The sequence below is a fragment of the Chionomys nivalis genome, chromosome X (genome assembly GCF_950005125.1).
Source record: "Chionomys nivalis chromosome X, mChiNiv1.1, whole genome shotgun sequence".
Lineage (NCBI taxonomy): Eukaryota > Metazoa > Chordata > Mammalia > Rodentia > Cricetidae > Chionomys > Chionomys nivalis.
This window is the reverse complement of record NC_080112.1, coordinates 1,066,743-1,086,749: the sequence shown is the minus strand read 5'-3', so window position 1 is coordinate 1,086,749 and position 20,007 is coordinate 1,066,743. Positions and strand designations below refer to the sequence as shown.

Here is a 20,007-nt window from a genome sequence, read left to right as displayed (position 1 = left end):
CATTACATTCAGGATCAGTTTATTCTTCAGGAACCATTGCAGGGCCCCCTAAAACTACACGCAAGATCTCACTAATCAGACTGAAGTTTATCATGGGAAAGGCATGCAATGGGATTCTACCAAGGCAGAAAGTCCTAGATGAAGAAGACTGAATACATTTTACTCCTATGAACAGCACGGAGCTCCCATGAGCTATTTCTAACTAGGGACTGTGAACCCCATGTTTCTATTGGGAGTTGATCACATTGGCAGAAAAGAGTGTTTGATTGACTTTGCCAAGTAGTGGCCTTAGGTCTTGCCAAAGGGATTGGGTTGCCATGTGAGACCATGTCACAGACATGGGTATTTTTGTGCCTATCTCACTGCCTTGTTGCTGTCCTCCAGATAGTTGGTGAAGGGTAGCCTTGGCCTTTTCAGTACAGTAGGTAGTCATTATGTTTGTGAAGCAGTGGGTTGGGGCTCCTGTTCTGTGGAAGGGAGGACAGTTTGACTTGGGCTCAGAGACCACTAGTTGTGGTGGCTAGGGGACGGACAATGTGAGCAAAAGCCAAAGGGGAGCAGGCCCAGTAGTCTAGATTTGCCTTGGCAAAGTTGAGGTGACCTGCGGTTAGAGGCTACCTCAGAAGCCCATGGATATGCCCATTATTGCCTTTGTAATGGATACATAGGGAGGTACCAGGGTGATGAGGCTAGTGCTTGGGGTCTGGGGTTTAAGGGAAACTGTGGGGTACTGTGGACCAGGATCAGAAGATGTAGGGACTATGGGTGATATGGGTGAGACAACTTAAAGCTTTTACAGTGAGAGAGTATAGAGGGAGAGATGAATTCTCTTGAGACTTTGATGCCATCTTCTGTTCCATGAGGCTGTATACCCCAGGTATGGAACTTGAGCCTCCAATGAGGGTGCCTGGAACTCTGAAATCTATTGATATCACTTTATCCAGACTGTTTTGGCATCTTCCCAGTGACTCCTCCCACTTTACCCAGACTGTTTTGGCATCTTCCCAGTGACTCCTCCCACCTGGTCCCGGCAGCAGCTTGGGGTGCAGGTACCTAAATCCCCTTCCTATTTATCTCCTTGCCAACTGCATGTGATTGTCTTTTGGGCATAAGAAGCAAACACATGTCAGGAGATGTTTCTTTTTATTTCTTATATGTGTCTTTTACATCATGTATCTTGATCCCATTTATTTCTCTGTTCCTTTTGATCCTCCTTTCTCCCCTGCACCCCCAAATAAAACAACATTTAAGAGAAAAAAGGAAAAAAAATTAAAAAGGGAAAGAATTTAAAATTTCATCATGGAAGCTGCAGTGTGACACAGTGAATCACACCGTAAATCCCTTTGTTCATATATCGTTATTTGCAAGTGTTCATTGCAAAGAGTCATTGGTCTGGTTTGAGGCCTTTGGTTTCCACTACACTATCAATGCTGGGCCTTCACTAGGACTCCTCTTGGATATCCTGTTGTCACCCTGTGCCGTGGAGCTCCTGCAGCATTGGGTGTCTGGGTCAGGTCCCTTCACGTGCTGCAGCAGATCAAAGATGTGTGGATGTTGGAGTGGGCCTGGGCAGTTGTAGGGTTGATCTGCCAGCCAGTTCTCCCCTGTCCTCACCACCAGCACTGCCCTGGCTAATTCACCTCTTTCAGCATTGAGCAAGGGTGGGGCCAGTTTTCCTGTTTTCATGCCCTCAGGGTCAGCTCTTGGCCAGCTCTTGTGTTGCCAGGGGCCTTCTCCTAAGTACTGCTGCTGGTGAGGGGTGGGAACAGCTTTTCCTCTCTTATGACCCCAGGGTCAGCTCCTCCACACTTCTCAAGTGTTAATGGGCCGGAGGTGGGGCTACCACATGCCAAATGAGGAATGAGGGCAGCTCTCCATTGCTCGTAACATCAGGGTTGGGTCACCCTCACCTTCAGCCACTGGGCATCTCCCTAGGCAAGGAGCAGGGACTGTTAACTAAGTGCTACAGCTGGTAAGGAGGAGGGTCAGCTCTCTTGTCTGTTGGAGGTGGTAAGGGGCAAAGGGTAAAGGGGGGACATCTTTCACCCTCCCACATCGTCACACGACAGGCAAGTAGTGGGGACAGCTCTCCCATGCTTACAACTTTGGGGCTGTCTCACCCACACCTCTGCCAACCAGGTTGGCTCTATTGTGTTACCCAGTTGAGGTATAGGGCCTGCTCTCTTAAGTGTTGTAACTGGTGAGGGGCAGGGACAGTTTTCACACTCTTAATGACTTCAGGGCCATTTCCAGGAGATGCTTCTTTTTTCTGGGTGCCATGGTTCTTTTACTTTGCTACCAGAATTAGTTCTCGGACACTGGCTATTCAGGACCTGACCCCTTCCCCAGGCTGCCTTGTTCCAGCCACCTCAGTGTGTTCTTTTTTGTTGTATGTCAGGATGCGAGCCGTTAGTGAGCAGGTTAGACAGCTGGAGAGTGAACGGGAGGTGCTGCAGCAGCAGCACAGTGTGCAGGTGGACCAGCTGCGCATGCAGAACCAGAGTGTGGAGGCTGCCCTGCGAATGGAGCGTCAGGCTGCTTCAGAGGAGAAGTGAGTGTCTGGGAGGGTTGGAACCAAGAGATCTCAGAGCACCCATGGTGCTTTCTGTCTTTTGGGGAGTCCTGGTAGGGATTGACTGTGTTTAGAAGAGCTGACTTTCTCCCTTTGCCTTGCTAATGAAAGAGTATGTAAACAGAAATATTTTCCATTCATATTCATAGTTTACTATATGTCCTACACAGGTTTTTTTTCATCACCGTTGAAGTATGCTCTTGGTGTAAGGAAAGCAAGGAATCATGGTGCCTCAAGCTTGCCCTAAAGACTCATCTGGGCCCACAATCTGTGCACAGGCTCTAAACATGCTATTGGCATCTGGTTCAGCTTCCATTTGAGTTTTCTTTAATTTAGAACAATTTCCCTGCCTCTTTGTTTTGTACAGAGTGCAGTCAAGTGCTGTTTTATTATAAACATTTCACCTATTTATTTTCTTTTTGGTGCTAGAAATGGAGCGTTGGACCTCAAGCACACTAGCCAAAGGTTCTACTCCTGAGTTGTACCCTAGCTCTTGTTAGAAACACCCCAAGATGTTGGCTTTAAGGAAAACATGAACTATGTAGCAGCCAAATCAGTTACAATGTATTCTTGTAGTCGGCAAAGCCAACCTTAGAGTTGATGGCCTCAGGAGCCCACATGTAATCCAGGAAGCCCACATTTCAGGTCTTTTATGGGACAAGAAGAAAGAGGGGGAAGCTGTACCAGGCAAGCTGTTTCTTCAGTGACAGCTCCTTTTGTACAGGAGGAAGCTGGCTCAGTTGCAGGCAGCCTATCACCAGCTCTTCCAAGATTATGACAGTCACATCAAGAGCAGCAAGGTGAGTGGAGAGCACAAGCTAGTAAGTATGGCTGCCCTGGGCTGTCCAGGGAAAGATTTTTCCCTTCTTCTCCCATGTACTTGAAGGGGAGCAATGGTACCTTTGAGATGTAGCTCATCTAACTTTTGGAAGGGACTCTCAAATTGCCTGACACCTTCATTAGGGCTGTAGCTCTGACAGTTTAGAGATGGCCACAAGGAGATGGGATGCATCCATAGGACCTTCAAATACTCAGTTTATAGAATAAGGATGGTTTTCTGCATGGTCATTCCTTCATGCTCAGAGCCAGGGGGAAGTCTCAGAAACATTTCTTTTTCTCTTAAAACATTTTTTATACTTATTTATTTTATGTATAGAAATGTTTGCTTGCATATATGTATGTGCACTAAGTGTGTGCTTGGTACCTTTGGAAGACAGAAAAGAATGATGGATTCCTTGGAACTGGAGTTACAGATGGTTGTGAACACCTTGTGGGTTCTGGGAACTGAACCTGGGTCCTCTCCAACAGCAACAAGTGTTCTTGACTGCTGAGCCGTCTTTCCAGCCTCTTCTTTCATCCCCCAGAAACATTTCTAGGATGATTTGGAGCTCTTTAATAGTTTATCTTCATCAGCCCTAAGCTGGGCACAGTTTCCAGTGTTCACTTTGTACGTATGCATATGTACTAATGTATGTAGAATTCAGAGGACAACATTGGTGTTATTCCTTAGGAGCTATACATGTTTAGCTCTTTTTCTTACATTGGTTTTGGGGCTTGAATTCTGAACTGACTGAACTATCTTCATAGCCTATTCTTTTTTGGTTTTTTAAGGACAGGGTCTTGTATAACCCAGGCTGGACTTGAACTCTTAAGTGGCTGAGACTGGCTTTGAACTGATTCTCTTGCCTCCATCTTCCATGTGCTGAGATAACAAGTGTGTGCCACGATGACTAGTTTTCTAGTGGTCACATTTTCCCCCATAATAAAGTTTATTAGCTGTTCTTTTTCTCCTAAATAGAATGGATAATGTTGGTAATTCTTTACATCCTAGTGCTCATATAAGACATTTTAACAAGGTTATCCAAAGCTCACATATTGATGCTGGCTGTGATGGCACACACCTTTAATCCCAGCACTCAGGAGGCTGAGGCAGACAGATCTCTGTGCATTCGAGGCTAGCCTGCTCTACATAGTAAGTTCCAGGACTATAGAAAGAGGGTCTCAAAACAAAACAACCCCCTCCCCAAACAATCCCCCAGTTGAATTAACAACTCCAGAGAGCAGTGGGAAGCCAAATGATATTAACAGATTAGAGAAACTGCTTTCTGAAAGCATTTCTGACTCTCAATGAATTTCTTAGAATTGTTTACCATAAAGATCTGTGCAGTTCTAGTTCAGTGCAGCTACGCAAGATGAAGGGATTCACAAAAATGGAGTATATCTGTTTTCCCATGAATAAAATGAGAACTAGATGGAAAGGCAGTTGGACAAAATCAAACCCCATGATATGTGTGTGTGTGTGTGTGTGTGTGTATTACAACTGTATAAAAATAATTCTTACAGTTGCAGAGTTTAGTTAAACAAAATTTTGTATTTTTATATATTTTATTGTAACATAGGCAGTTGTGGTTAAAACAGTCATTAAAATCTGACCCCTCCCTAAACATGCATTTAAAATTTTAGACTATGAACTGGGTGTTTCCACTGCCATAATGATTACTAAATCTCCGTGAAAACATTTTTTCATCTGCAGTTACAACTATGAATTTTTTTTACCTTCTGTGAAAAGGTGAGCTCTTCTAGCCCTTAAATATGGCCTTAATTCAGAAAGTGTATGAACAACTTTTGAAAGACACTATAGTATTACACAAGTAGATTAAAAATATTTGAATACTATTATTCATAGCAAATACATTAAGGGAGGGCTCAAATAATAAAATCATGAAGACCTCTCTTCATAAAAAATTTATTATGAAATGAGTTAACTCAGATGTTAATTTAAAAATAAAAACTTATGTTTTCTTATTTGTCTAAAATTTAAATAATTACTTTAATAATAGAAGTCAAATGAGAAAAAACTTGAAAGCTAACACAAAATTGTGCATAGTTACTCAAAGTTAGTGGTCACATTTTAAGAAGGACATTGTCATCCATAATGTACCCAGAGATTTATAAGGATTAAGCATAAAACTAAGTCACATGATGAAGAACTATAAATAGCTGCTTAAGGGATTAGAAAGATGGTTTAATGGTTAAGAGCACTTATTTTTTTTAGAGGACCCAAGTTCAGTTCCTAACACCCACATTAGGTGGCTAATAGTCACCTGTAACTCCAGCTGTGGGGGATCTGATACTATCTCTGACTTCTGTGGGTACCTACACACATGTGGCACAATACACACATATGTAAATTAAGAATCTTTTTAAAAATTATTTTTCATATATTTTCATCTATTTTATATTGTGGCTATAGACTCCCTTTTATCCTCCCCACCCAGGCCCTCTCCTATCCCTCCCTCCCATCCCCAATTCCCTCCTCTTCTGTCTCCGTCCAGGAAAGGACAGGTCTCCCATGAGTATCAATAAAACATGGCATATCAAGTTGCAGAAAGACTAAGTACCTCCCCATGTATTAAAACTGGGCAAGACAATGCAGTATGAGGAGTAGGGTTCCAAAAGCTAGTAAGAGAGTCAGAGACAGTCCCTATTCCTACAGTTAGGAGACTCACAAGAGGACCAAGCTACCTCGGTCAGTCCCATGCAGGCTCCCTGTTTGTCAGTTTAGTCTCTGTGAGCCCCTGTGAATCCAGTTTAGTTGATTGTGTGAGCCTTCCTGTGATGTCCTTAACCCCTCTGGCTCCTATACTCTTTCCTCCCCTTCTGCAGGATTCTTGAACTCCACCTAATGTTTGGCTGTGGGTCAGTTGCTGGATGACACCTCTCTGATGACTATTGGGCCAGACACCAATCTGGTCACAGGAGAGGACCAGTTCAGGCTACTTATCCACTATTGCTAGGAGTCTAAGTTGGGGTCCTCCCTGTAGACTCCTGGGAGATCCCCCTGCTCCAGGCTTCCACCTGACTCCCAAATGCTCCCCCAGCAGTCCCTCTCAGTACTCTCTTCCTCCGTGCCCCTTCCAACCTGATCACTCATGCTCCCATCCCCACCCATCCTCAGTTCACTCATGAAATCTCTTGCCAGGGAGATTTGGGTTGTAGCATGAATTCTAATTGGTCTTAATAAATAAACCCAGAGTCAGATATTAGGGAATTATTATAATAATTATTTTATAATTAATAATAATAATAATAATAAATATATAATTAATATTAGCTGAGAGATCAGGGAAGCAGTGTGGCCAGCCACTAGAGAGACCTTTTCCTTTTACCAAATGCTCAGACCAAAGGGGCAATCCTGTCCTCAGATTGTCTCTTCAGATTGCCCGATTCCACCAAACCTGAGACTGCTGTGAGCTCCTGTCTCCTCCTGCCTTGTATTCTTCTCTCCGCCCAGCCATATCAGTCCTGTCTCCACTTCCCTAATGCTGGAATTAAAGGTGTGGGATCCCAAGAGCTAGGATTTCCTTTGTGTGAGTTCTGTTTGTCTTTTAGACAGAATCAGTCTTGTGTTGTTCAGGGTGGCCTTGAACTAACAGAGATCCCTCTGCTGACTTCTGAGTCCTGGGATTAAATGTGTGTGCCACCACTCCCTGGCCTCTAGTGGCTTAGCTTTGCACTCTGATCTCCAGGCAAGCTCTATTTGTTAAAACATAAATAACATATCATTGCACTGGGTGTCCCCCATGAACTCTCCTTGTTACCTAGTCTCTCTGGGTCTGTGGATTGCAACATAGTTATCCTTTATTCAGTAGCTAATATCTACTTAGGAGTGAGTACATAATATGTTGTCTTTCTCCGTCTGGGTTATTACACAAAATACAAACAGAAGGAACATTGCCAAATTCTTTCTATGAGGCCACAGTCACCCTGATATTTAAACCACACTAAAATTCAAGAAAGAAAGAGAATTGCAGACCTATTTCACTCACGAATATTGATGCAAAAATACTCAATACTGGCAAGCCAAATCCAAGAACACATCAAAAAGATCATCCACTGTGACTGAGAAAATCTTTTACAAATAGCTGCTTAATCTCTGGAGGGAATTATTGTTTGAGAGCATGGGTGCATATGTATTTTGTGTGTGTGTGTGTGTGTCTGAGAGAGAGAGAGAGAGAGAGAGAGAGAGAGAGAGAGAGAGAGAGAGAGAGAGAGAGACCTTTGACCAAGTGGCAGAGTGGAAGAAGCAGTGGGTTGCAGCCTTTTGCAGCCTTGCCTGGTGTATGGTGGGCCTGCAGTATGTAGAGGGTTACTGCATAGTACTTACTCACTTTGGAGTGGGAAGCCTTAGAAGAGAGGATGGCTCCTGTCCTTGAAGAGTTAAGAGGAAGGCTGCCTAGCTGGAAATTCTCTGAAGGGGATGACACAGAGTAGGAGGCAGTGCTTTATATATCCTCAGAGTTCTTATCAGTCCTAAAATCTTTGTGCATCCTAAGAAAGATCTCAGCATTTCTTCTGTATTAAAGGACCACAGCAGGATGCAGCCTTCTCCCTGCACACATTGAGATTTTGACATTTACCCCGAAGTCCAAAGGACTGGCTTTGCTCCAGCTTTTCCTTCTTAGTTCTCAGAACAGTGGCCAGCCAGGGAAGTAGTTTGGCCCCACTGTGGGCCAAGAGACTCTGCCTTTTGTCCTCTCTAGGGCATGCAGCTAGAAGATCTGAGGCAACAGCTCCAGCAAGCTGAGGAGGCCCTGGTAGCCAAACAGGAATTGATTGATAAGCTGAAAGAAGAGGCTGAGCAGCACAAGATTGTGATGGAGACTGTGCCAGTCCTGAAGGCCCAGGTGAGTGCTCTTCTCCTGCCTGCCTGTCACATGAGTGGCCTACTGTCCCAGGCAATGGGGTCTGGTGTACCCCTTTGGCATCATTTTTGGTGGTCTCTTTTAGTCTTCATGAGTCCTTTGCACCTCCTTTGAGTCTTTGACCTCTTGGTGCCCTTGGGATCACAGGCTTTCATATCTGTTCCTGGTGTACTATCATGTGATCTTTGGGGACAGGACAAGACTCTGTTCCTCTGGGGGCATGGCATAGAATACTTGATAGGCAGCTGATGGATGATTGATATACCTTTGTTCTATTTGCCAGGCGGATATCTACAAGGCTGACTTCCAAGCTGAGAGGCATGCCCGGGAAAAGCTGGTGGAGAAGAAGGAGCTTTTGCAGGAGCAGCTGGAGCAGCTGCAGCGCGAGTTGAGCAAACTGAAGGCTGGCTGCCATGAGTCAGCCAGGTGGGCCTCTAAGAGTATACACAGAAGCACAGCCACACACAGAGCAGGCATATACTAGCATCAACCAGAAGTAGCTACAGGAGGTTGATGGCTCTTGGTGTTTGTGTTAAGTTCCCTGTACCTCTTGCTGCTCTCCCTGTGTCTTGTCCTTTCAACAGTGACCTTTCACACTTGTCCAGTTAGAAACTTCACTGAAATGCATATATTGAGAGGTATATAAGGCTGGAGTTTTTGTGGGGATATATTAGGTTTCATAGTGTCTTAGTTTGGTTTCTATTGCTGTAATAAACACCATGACCAAAAACAACTTGGGGAGGAAAAGGTTTATTTTAGCTTACAGTTTATAATCCATCATGGAAAGAAGTTGGGGCTGGAATCTGGAGGCAGAAACTGAAGCATAGGTCACAGGGTAATGCTATTTACTGGCTTGCTCAGCTTACTTTCTTATATAACCCAGGCCTAGAAGTCTAGGGGTTGCACCACCCACAGTAGGCTGGGCATCCTACATCAATTTTTAATCAAGAAAAAGCCCCCACAAACTTACCTACAATTTATTTGCGACAGTTCCTTAATTGAGATTCTCTTTTTCCAATTTGTGTTGTCAAAAGCCAATCAGCACAATTAACCCCTTGTCAACTTGACATACAAATACACCACTATTAAACCATAACCTTTCTTTTCTTGTTTGTCCTCCAATTCATGTTAAAAATCACAATATAAAACATAAATTTAGAATAGGCGTGGTGATATATGCCTTTAATTACAGCACTTGGGAGGCAGATGAAACTTTGAGTTTGAGGCCAGCGTGGTCTACAGAGTGAGTTTCGGGACAGCCAAGGCTGTTACACAAAGAAACTATGTCTCAATAACCAAAAAACAACCAAAAACCCCCCATAAATGTCTTTAAAACATTCCACCACTCATTAAAAAAATAAATGTCTCTGTAAACGTCTAAATGGGCTCCTATAAAATAATAAGTTACATATTTTCTTACTCTAAGAATGAAGAGCCATGGCACAGTCACAATCAAATAAAAAAGCAACGCCAAAATTCAACAGTGTAAATGCAATGCTTGATGTCTAGGACCCACAGTCATGATCCTCTCAGCTCCAAAGGGCTTGGGCAGCCATACCTCTCTGGCTTTGTCATTTATAGTACACATAGCTTGTCTCATAAGCTCAGGCTGGCTTTGCTCCACAGCTTTTGCTGTCCTTGTCTCATGGTACTGGAATCTCCAATATGCTGGGATCTCCACTGCTCTGAGGATGCACCTTCACCAATAGCTTCTCCTGACCTTTCAAGTAGTGCCAAGCCTCAGCTACTTTCCATGTCCCCTTCATATTACCCTGTTTGACTGATAGCATGAGATACATCCTTGGCCACATCTGGACCAGAGCTTCATTGTCCTGACCCTGAGGAGATACTCTCTAGATTTTAGAGTCTAGAAGAGTTCGCCTCAGTCATGCTGGTCTTTTCTTGATCATGGCTGTTTTATCAGCTTCAGTTAACCAGCATCAAGTATCCCAGGAAAGGTTTTACTTCAGTGCTTCTGGTTTCTTGTTCATCCCACCTGATTCTTCAGCACCAGCTGACCAGAACTACAGATTCTTAATTCAAAATACCACTTATATGGCCATGATAGAATTTTTGCTTCCCTCTGAAACTTCACAAGCAAGGCCTTCATCATCTGCATTGCTCTTAGTATTATCTTCCTGGCTCCCAAAGAACAGTCCATAAAGTTCTAACTACTTAATGGCCATTTCCAGCCCAAAGTTCTAAAGTCCTTCCACAATCTTCCAGAAAACAACATGGCCAGGTCTGTCTTAGCAGTTCCCGAAGAGCCTGGTACTAATGTCTGTCTTAGTTTGGTTATTGTTGCTGTGATAAACACCATGATTAAAAACAACTTGGAGCCGGGCGGTGGTGGCGCACACCTTTAATCCCAGTACTTGGGAGGCAGAGGCAGGCGGATCTCTGTGAGTTCGAGGCCAGCCTGGTCTACAGAGCTAGTTCCAGGACAGGCACCAAAAGCTACAGAGAAACCCTGTCTCAAAAAACCAAAAAAAAAAAAAAAAAAAAAAAAAAAAAAAAAAAAAAAAAACCAAAAAAAAAAAAACCCCCAACAACAACAACAACAAAAAAAAAAAACAACTTGGAGAGGAAAGAGTTTATTTCAGCTTGTTAGTTAATCATGGGGAAGTAGTCAGGGCAGGAACTTGGGGAACTGAAGCAGAAATCATGGAGGAACTGCTTTTTGGCTTGTTCTTCATGGCTTGCTTGCTTTCTTATACAGCCCAGGTGCTTACCCAATGGGTGGCACCATCCCAAGTAAACTAGGCCCTCCCACATCAATTATCAATGGAGAAAATGCCCTTCAGGCTTGCCTCCAGGTCAATCTAATGGGGACATTTACTCAGTTGAGGTTTTCTTTTATCAGATACTTCAGTTTGAGTCAAATTGATAAAAATAAAACAATAAATAAAAGAACCTAACCAGTACAAATAGAATTCCATCAAATTTCTCTCTACCTAAAACCTCAGAATCTGACCTCATTTGGAAATAGTATCTTTGCATATGTAATTAGTTAACATAAGGTCACATCAGGTTAATTGGCTGTGATCCTTATAGAAACATCACATTAAGATACAGAAGGCAGCCCCAAGAAGGCCAGGGCCAACACTGGGATTCCGCTACTAGCCAAGAAATGCCAAGCAGTCATTTAACTACCACCAGCTAGAGGAGAGCATGGTACTTCTGCCCAGTTCTCTGACATGTTGATTTAGGGCACCTGCTTTCATCGAGTACATTTCTCGTTATTTTAAGCCACTAGGTATGTGGTAGTTTGTAGTAAGGTTCTGAGGAAACTGATGGGGGGAACCCAGGAGTAATTGTTAATAAGCACAAAGTTTCCTTTGGGAGATGAAAAGATTCTAAAATTATACAGATGATTGGACATGCTAAATATAGTAAAAACAAGTGAACAATACAGAGTAAATTGGTGAATTGTATGGTATATGAATTATATCTCAATGAAGGTGTTTATTCATTAAAAAACCCTGCAGGCATTGACTGAATGGTTTTTGTTTTCAAAGGATTGAGGATATGAGGAAGCGGCATGTAGAGACTTCTCAGCCCCCTTTACTCCCTGCACCAGGTGAGTGAACAGGTTGTAGATGGTGGAGGAGATGGACAGGAAGGGCAGAATATTGTGCTGAGGGAAAGCATGCATTAACCTCCCTGCTGCTCTCATTTGGGGAGCTCTTGTTGGCTACCCCCATCAGTAGCCTGTACCACCTTGAGGCAAAAGGAGGAATGTCCTGGTAGAGATGGTTCCGAGCCACACATATAGTCAAATATGGTGGGATCAGTAAGTTTCAATACCTTGTTAGCCTCTCCTTCCCTTTGAGGTCTACCCAGTCTGTGTATGAAGCCTACCCAGCTGGCCTCTGTTCTTTTTTTTTTTCCAGCTCACCACTCCTTTCATCTGACCTTACCCAACCAGCGGAGAAGCCCTCCTGAGGAACCACCTGACATGCGTTGTCCCAAGTGCCAGTATCAGGCTCCTGATATGGACACTCTACAGATACATGTCATGGAGTGCATAGAGTAGAAGCAGCAGATGTAAGGCCACTTGTAGTACCATGTCCTGAACTATGCAACTTACGCTTTCCTGTTTCACCTCCATAGTCCACAATTAAGGGCTTGATGTCAAAGAGCTGGCCCTAGGACCTAGCAGGACCCTTGCTTTAGCTCTTTGGTCTGCTAGTTCCCCACTAGGGTAGACAGCCCTAGTCAGGAATTTTTTTCCGTTTTTTTTCTATGTGCCTGAGCCACTTGCCTCAGCTAGCTTCTTCCTCCCTCTTTTCCCATTCTCCTAGGGGGTCTAGAATGGAGGCCAGAGGCTCTCAGGGAGCACCCTTTATCTAAGCAGGACTGGGTGCAGCTCTTCCTCCCTCCAGCTGGTACCTTTCTTGCCCTGAGCTGCAGGCTGTCCTCCCAGGGCATGTGGCACGTAAGGCCATAACATGTGTTGCCTCTGATGGACATTTGGGAAGTATTCTGTCTTTTGCTACTGTAAGTAATGGTGCAGTGAAAGTACTTGTGCACTGATCTGCGTGTACCTTTAAGACATATGCTTAGACATAGCATTGGAGCCTTGCCTTGGAGGAGGTTGGTGGACCTTTGTGTTTCTGCCATCTGCTAGACATGCTGTTATTACTAAAGAGTATGCCAAAGTGTCTTTTTCTGGGGTATATGGGCCTTTTAAAATTCCACTCATGTAACTTGGATTTTTATATTTTCTACCCATTTTCCTGTTGCATCATTGCCATTTGTTCTTGGGCTTTGGGAAGCTTTTTGATCATCAGTCAGGTTAGCTCTTGTCTATCACAGAAATTGCACACCTTGTTCCATTTTGGTTGTGTTACTGTTTTGGGGCCTAGAAGCTGTTTATGTACTCACACCCATGCTTTCCTCCATATTTTGGCTTTGGAGTTATGGCTGCTTTATGGTCTGACAGAAGACTGTTTTACATATATGTTTTTCTTATTCCAGCACCAGGGTGCTCTTGTCTTTGTGAAGCACATTCTTGTCTTGTGTGGATGGTGATTTCCATAGTTCATCACACTCCAAGAATTTGTGATGGCATGTTCTGCACCAGCCCAAATGTTCTGTCTTGGGAACCATTTAGTAGTTAGTGACTGGCAGATTATGAACAAGGGAACTCTTCACTTGTTTTGTAAGGCTGTAGACATTTTCTGGAGCCTTACAGTCATTGGTATTAGCCTTGCAATTCTAGTAAAGAAAAGGAAGTTGGAGTTGAGAAAGCAGTAGATGTGCCTTGCTGACTCCTCAGATCTGAAACCCTTCCTGCCCTCCTGAATGCTTTCATAGTTCTGAGTGGGATCTGTAAATCCATCCCTGTCTGGGGCTTTTTTTCACAAGACTTCTTGCCTATTAAGGGTGAGAAGGCTGAGTAGAATCAGGATTTAAAAAGGGATTTAAAAAGTAAGCCTGAGCTGGGTTCTTCTTCAGAATTCTCGGGGTGGGGAGCAAGTTTTGCATTTTCTAATTCCTAGGTATTTATTAGACAGATCTTTGGGAAAATGTTAAAGGAACAGACATGTTCTTTGCTCATGAGGCCTTCATTTAAATACCCAATCTAATTTTCCTTCAGAAGTGCTATTGGTTTGGTTTGATTCAGTTCAGTTTTGTGGTGGTATATGGCATTCCTATAGCTGTTCTAAAAATTCTCAGAGACTTGAAGTGGCAACAACAAAAAAAAATCAGTCTTTCATGCCTGGAAGTCAGATGTTAAGTTTCTTCTGAGAATCAATTCCACGTTTTTTCCTTGCTTTTGGTTTCTGGCAGTCCTTGGTGTTGCTTGGCTTATAGACCTATCACTCCAATCTCTGGTTCTCGTGCCTCATGGTCTCCTCCTCTACTTCTGTATTGTAGATGTGGAGTCTGTCTGGTGATTAAGGAGGATCTCCAGCTCAAGACACCTCACTACACCTACCAAGACCCTTTTCCCAAATAAAATCATGTTTTCAAGTTCTGGGGGTTTGAAACACAACCCAGGGTAGGGATATCATAAGAACCTGAGTAATTGCAGCCAAAGACATGTGCCTTTAAGCCTTGCAATTCTGCTGGAGAGACTTGGTCTCTAGGGTGATGGTGACCACTAGGCTTCAGAATTTGGAGAAGGTCAGGCCTTGATAGATGCTGTGCTCCTAGCAGGGCCAGAGGGTGTGACTGAGAAAGACAGGTAGGCTGCAGCAGGAGAGAGCTGTTGGACTGTCTCCAGTGGCTGTATGGGGTTAATGCTTCTTGGATAAATAGAGATACATAGGTACATTTCTGACCAGCACTTTATCCTGAAAGGGACTCAGAAAGCAGGTCTGACCCAGGTTTCACAGCAGGATCACCTGGGAGCTTGAAACATTCTGGTTTGGGCTTTATGGTCTGGTCATGCCAAAATATGAGGGTGGCCCAGGTGGTGGTTGGGACCAAATACCCTTCTCAGAAGGTTGGAGCCCTTGACACTTCCTTGCACTGAAGTATGGTATATGATTAACTACACATGAGATATCAAGGATTTGAGATTATACCATCTTTCCTGACATGGGACATGCTTCTTTCTTTTCTGGAATTACTTAACTAGACCTAGAAAAACTGGTTGTTGTTTTCTTTCTTTCAAGGGAATTAGCCTACTTGCTTTTAAGAGCTGTGCCCCTGGCAGACAGCTTCTAGATTCAGACAGCTAGAAACATGTCCTTCCCAGAAGTCCCGTTACTGTTACTTATGCTCTCTTCCTGTTGGCCTATGACCAAGAGAAATCCAGAGAGTCAGTAAGAGACAGTGCAGAGTACTTTACCCACTGTAGTAACAAATGATAAGGTGCAGATTGTAAGTAGAGATGATGTCAAAATAGGAACAATTGTAGTCCTGTGTGTGATGCCGTCAGGCATGGTGAGACCTTGCAGCATTTCCCCTTTCAAGGGGTGGGTGTTTGGTGAGATGGAGCAAGCACTTTGGAAACGTCCTCAGCTCTCTTTATCTGACAGCTTGGTCCTCACAGTGACTGCTTAATTGGAGTAGCTCTCATGGTCCCATGTTTGTCACCAACAAAGGCTGTGATGAAATAGGCTATATATCTGATGACACAGGCCTGCATAGCCAGCATTTTGAACATTTTGTTACATGGAGCACTCTGAAGTATGGTATAAAAAGGCCAGAGGATTAAAAAAAAAGTGTGAAATAAAGAAGACCTGCAAGCATGCATACTGTCCTCAGTTGGTGGATGTAGGGGTAGAATTGCCAGAAACAAAGTTTTTCTTTTGTGCTATTTCTATGCCTTTAATTCTCATGCATTATATAGGAAGTAGCTGTTACACATGCATTTGAGGTTTCCTCTGCCTGACTGAGAAAAGTTCATTGTTGACACAACAGGGTGGTGCAAGGGGCAAAAATCAACTAACATGGGGCGTGGATTTCCTGTGAGTGCAGCAACAAAGTACCACATGTTGGGGGCTTAGGCAACAGAGATTTCCTGTCCCGCCTATTCTGAGGGCAGGGGTCTGAGATAAGTGTGGGCAGAGTGGGTTCCTCATAAGAGATAACCCATTCCAGACCTCTCTCCCACTGTGTAGCAGGTCCCAGCAATTCTTAGTGCTCTCTGGTTGGACCTGCAACTCTGGCTCTGCCACTTTTGTCACATGGTCACCTTATGTGTTTCCTTTTTTATAAGCATATCAATGTCAAACAAAGGTGAATATTTGGTAACATGAAAACATTTTGTTCAGTATTTAGTGATTGTACTGTGAATTCTAATTGGTCTTAATAATAAAAACCCGGAGTAAGATATTAGGGGGTGAAAGCTGAAAGATCAGAGAAGCAGAGTAGCCAGCCACTAGTTCTCACCTTTATGAAATCCTCAGACTCCTGTTTCCTCCCAGCTTATATTCCTCTCTGGGACAGCGATATCACTTCCTGTCTCCACCTCCCTAGTGCTGGAATTAAAGACATGAAATTTCAAGTGCTGGGATCAAAGGTGTAAGCTCTGTTTCTTTTGTACTGGTTCAATCTCACATAGCCCAGTGTGGCCTTGAACTCCTGATTTTCTTGCTTAGACCTTCCAAGTGCTGGAATCAAAGGTGTGTGCCACCACTGCCTGGCCTCTGTGGTTAACTAGGTGGCCATCTGTCTACCACCGGGAAGACTAGGGAAAGGGATGCCAGAATTGTGAGAGAGAAACAGTTCAGTGTTCAGTTTTGATCCAGCCAGGCTCAGTGTGAGATGTCCTGGGTCCCTTCATCTTGCCTTGATTTGTTAGGGTGGTTTCACGTTGAAACTGCAGGCTTTTCATTTATCCATTACTTACTGGCAATCAACGTGATCTGGTATATCTGTTTCCATTTTGCTTAATGTCCTTCACTGATTTTCTGTTTCTTCAGGTCTAAACTCCATCCTCAGCCTTGTGTTGCTCTAACTTCATATCATCTTCCCTAAAGGCCCAGCCCTTCCACACTGGCCTTTTTTCTTGTCCTCAAACCCACTAGTACTTCTGTGTTTTAAGGTCTTTGCCTCTGTTGTCTCCTTTGCTGAGAAGGCTCTGTCCTCTAATCTGTACAGTTGATTTTTTTTGTTATTCAGATCTAAGTGTAAACAAAAGTTCTTTCATCTAAAGTATTTATCCTAAATCACATTACCTTCAACTTAATCACATTGCTCACATCAACAAAACTGACCTTTTGTATTCTGTTGTTGTAGTGGGAGCTGCGGGCTGCGTTCCTGCCACCCAGCTCCTGGCCGCCTGGCTAGCTTGTGCCCCAAAATAACAACACACAAACTGTATTCATATAAACACTGCCTGGCCCATTTCTATTAATGTGTGTAGCACCTTGAGGTGCGCTTACCAGGAAGATTCTAGCCTACGTCCATCCTGGGTGGGAGCTTCATCGCGTCTGCCTTGGGGAAGAGCGGCATCGTGTCTGAGCTCACTTCCTCTTCCTCCCAGCATTCTATTCTGTCTACTCCACCCACCTAAGGGATGGCCTATCAAATGGGCCAAGGCAGTTTGTTTATAGACAAATGACCTTCCTCCATCATGTTGTTTCTTCCCTCCCACTAGAGGGAGACAGAAGCTTTGTCAATTCAATTTAGTAACACTATACAGGAGCTCATCACAGGGATACTCTGTGTTTACTGATGGCTGAACTTATCTGACATGACATCAGGATTCCCCTGCTAATATTTTCAGACATCACCTATCACCACAATTGGTGATTTATAGAAGTTATTATATTAATGTACTAGGAATGATAGTACAGAAATCTTATTTTATAACTATAGTAACTGTAGCTTTTTATTTTGGTGCTGAGGATGGAACTTGGGCTCTTGCACATGCTAAGCATGCACACCACCACTGAGCTACAGTCTCAGTTTATCAGCTTTTCTCTGTATCTTCCTACTCTTCTCTCTGATAGTCCCATTCTGTAGCCCTGCCTAACTTGGAATTTATTATGTAATTCAAATTGGTCTTGAACTTGCAGCCATTCTTTTGCCTCTGCCTCTCCAGTGATAGGATTACAAATATGTTCCAGTATGCCTGTCTAGCATTTTTCATTTTGTTCAGAATTTGAATGGGTATCTGGACGTAGTGGTACACACAATTCTGGCACTTGAGAGGAAGTGACAGGGAGAGTACCAGGAGTTTGAGGCCAGCTTGGGCTACAAAGCAAGACTTGGTTTCAGATAAGAAAAACAGAACTTGGGAGGATGGACCATGTGAGCTTCATAATGTATAAAGGAAACCGATTCTGAGGTCATATGGACAAATCCCAGTCTGAACATTAATGAAATCCCTGAGCCTTTGCTTTCTTATCTGTAAAACTGCAAATCAATTTTAGTTTAGACCCAAGTCTAGATTTTCCATTAGGTTTTGAGTGCTGGTAAGAAAGTCAGTTAGACCTGTCGGTAGAACATGCACTTGAAGTTGAAGCAGGATGCTAATGAGTTCCAGGCTAGGCTAGGCTACATAGCAAGATTCTCTCAACACAAACAAAAAGTCAATTGATGAATTCCTGGAGATGAGTGGGGTGTAGAGAGAGTGATAGTTTGTAGGTACATAGTTCTTTGGGGGGGGTGGGGTGGGGATGTTCTGAAATTGGTCACTGTGATTCTCATGCACCTCTGAATATGCTGCAAACCATTAAAATTGTACACTTCAGATGAGTTACATGTTGCATATGGATTAGACCACAATAAAACTGGCGTTTAAAATGTTACCTAAGTTCTGTGCAGTTTCCCAGAAACTTTTGTGGCAATGCAGATGAAGATACAGAAAGAGTTGAATATTTGCATTTGAAGCTGTTTGACAAGTGACCTATTGATGGATTCTTGGTGGTGTTCCACTAACTAGAAAGGCAGAACTGGAGGTGGGGCATGTGTGATTGATTTGTCTCATGAAATGGAATGATCACACCATGTCCTTTCTTCAGAGTCCTAGGGTTGGAACTGTAGACTAGCAGCTGCCTCTAACTAGCATGGACTGGTGGGCTGACCAACAGGTGGACACTGCTGCTTCATCAGACGAACAGAATTAGGTGGGCAAGTTTGGTAGATACTTGCCAGTGAGGAAGCAGAGACCTCTAGGCATGACAGCTTTTTAAAGATTCCATTGGTGTCAGGTGTCCCAGGATCTGGACTGAGGATGAAATTTGATTTGTTAGTCTGGCAGAGCCATGGTAGACATATGTCTATCAGACCTAGAAATAATGACTTACCCCATATTCAGGGGTTGCTGGCAGCTGGAGTGAAGGGCTGTGTGTCTACCCTAGCAAGCACTGCAAAGCAGTCACTGCATGGAGAAAGCCGAAATTAAACAGCAGCAGCAGCTAATCCCATAAAACTAACCTCACAATGTGATGAGATGCTCACAAACAGAAGTTTCTATAATGCAGACTTATGGTCAAAGAAAAGAGGTCCAGTTAGATGGCTCAGTGAGTAAAGGTGCTTGCTGCCAAACCTGACTACCCGAGTTTAATCCTCAGGACACATGGTAGAAGGAGGACTCTGATTTCCATGTATACCCTCCTACCTCCCCCATTAATAAATGTAACATAAATCTTTTAAAATTGTTTTTATTGAGCTATATATTTTTCTTTCCTCCTTTCCCTTCCTCCCTCTCCCCTTCTACCCTTCCCCATGATCCCCATGATCCTAATTTACTTGTCTTTTTCTACTTTCCTTGTAGATTAGATCCATGTATGTCTCTCTTAGGATCTTCTTTTTGTTGTCTAGGTTCTCTGGGGCTGTGAATTGTAGGCTGGTTTTTCTTTGCTTTATGTCTAAAAGCCACTTATGGGTGAGTACATATTATATTTGTCTTTCTGGGTCTGGATTACCTCACTCAATATGTTTTATAGATCCATCCATTTGCCTGCAAATTTCAAGATGATATTATTATTATTATTATTGCTGTGTAGTACTCCATTGTGTAAATGTACCACATTTTCCTTATCCATTCTTCAGTCGAGGAGCATTTAGGTTGTTTCCAGGTTCTGGCTATGATAAACAATGCTGCTATGAACATAATTGAGCACATGTCTTTGTGGCACGATTGAGCATCCTTTGGGTATATACCCAAAAGTGGTATTGCTGGGTCTTGAGGTAGGTTGTTTCCTAATTTTTTGAGAAATCACCATACTGATTTCCAAAGTGGCTGTACCAGTTTGCACTCCCATGAGCAATGGAAGAGTGTTCCCATTACCCCACATTCTCTCCAGTGTGAGTTGTCATCAG

At 43.4% G+C, this 20,007-nt stretch overlaps 1 protein-coding gene across 5 annotated transcripts in view; it reads left to right on the top strand.

Moving 5' to 3' along the window:
* Ikbkg (inhibitor of nuclear factor kappa B kinase regulatory subunit gamma) overlaps positions 1 to 18,340 on the top strand; it is a 30,163-nt gene extending 11,823 nt beyond the window's left edge. For 3 of the 5 annotated variants that reach the window (XM_057759056.1, XM_057759054.1, XM_057759052.1), the window contains 6 exons: positions 2,399 to 2,551; positions 3,297 to 3,372; positions 8,116 to 8,259; positions 8,561 to 8,703; positions 11,796 to 11,857; positions 12,171 to 18,340. In XM_057759056.1, the coding sequence (XP_057615039.1) occupies positions 2,399 to 2,551; positions 3,297 to 3,372; positions 8,116 to 8,259; positions 8,561 to 8,703; positions 11,796 to 11,857; positions 12,171 to 12,313 (721 nt within the window). In that variant the 3' untranslated portion in view covers positions 12,314 to 18,340. The remainder of the gene's footprint in view (positions 1 to 2,398; positions 2,552 to 3,296; positions 3,373 to 8,115; positions 8,260 to 8,560; positions 8,704 to 11,795; positions 11,858 to 12,170) is intronic. The other 2 variants (XM_057759053.1, XM_057759055.1) reach the window with 2 other exon arrangements.
* Positions 18,341 to 20,007: the final 1,667 nt, after the last annotated feature.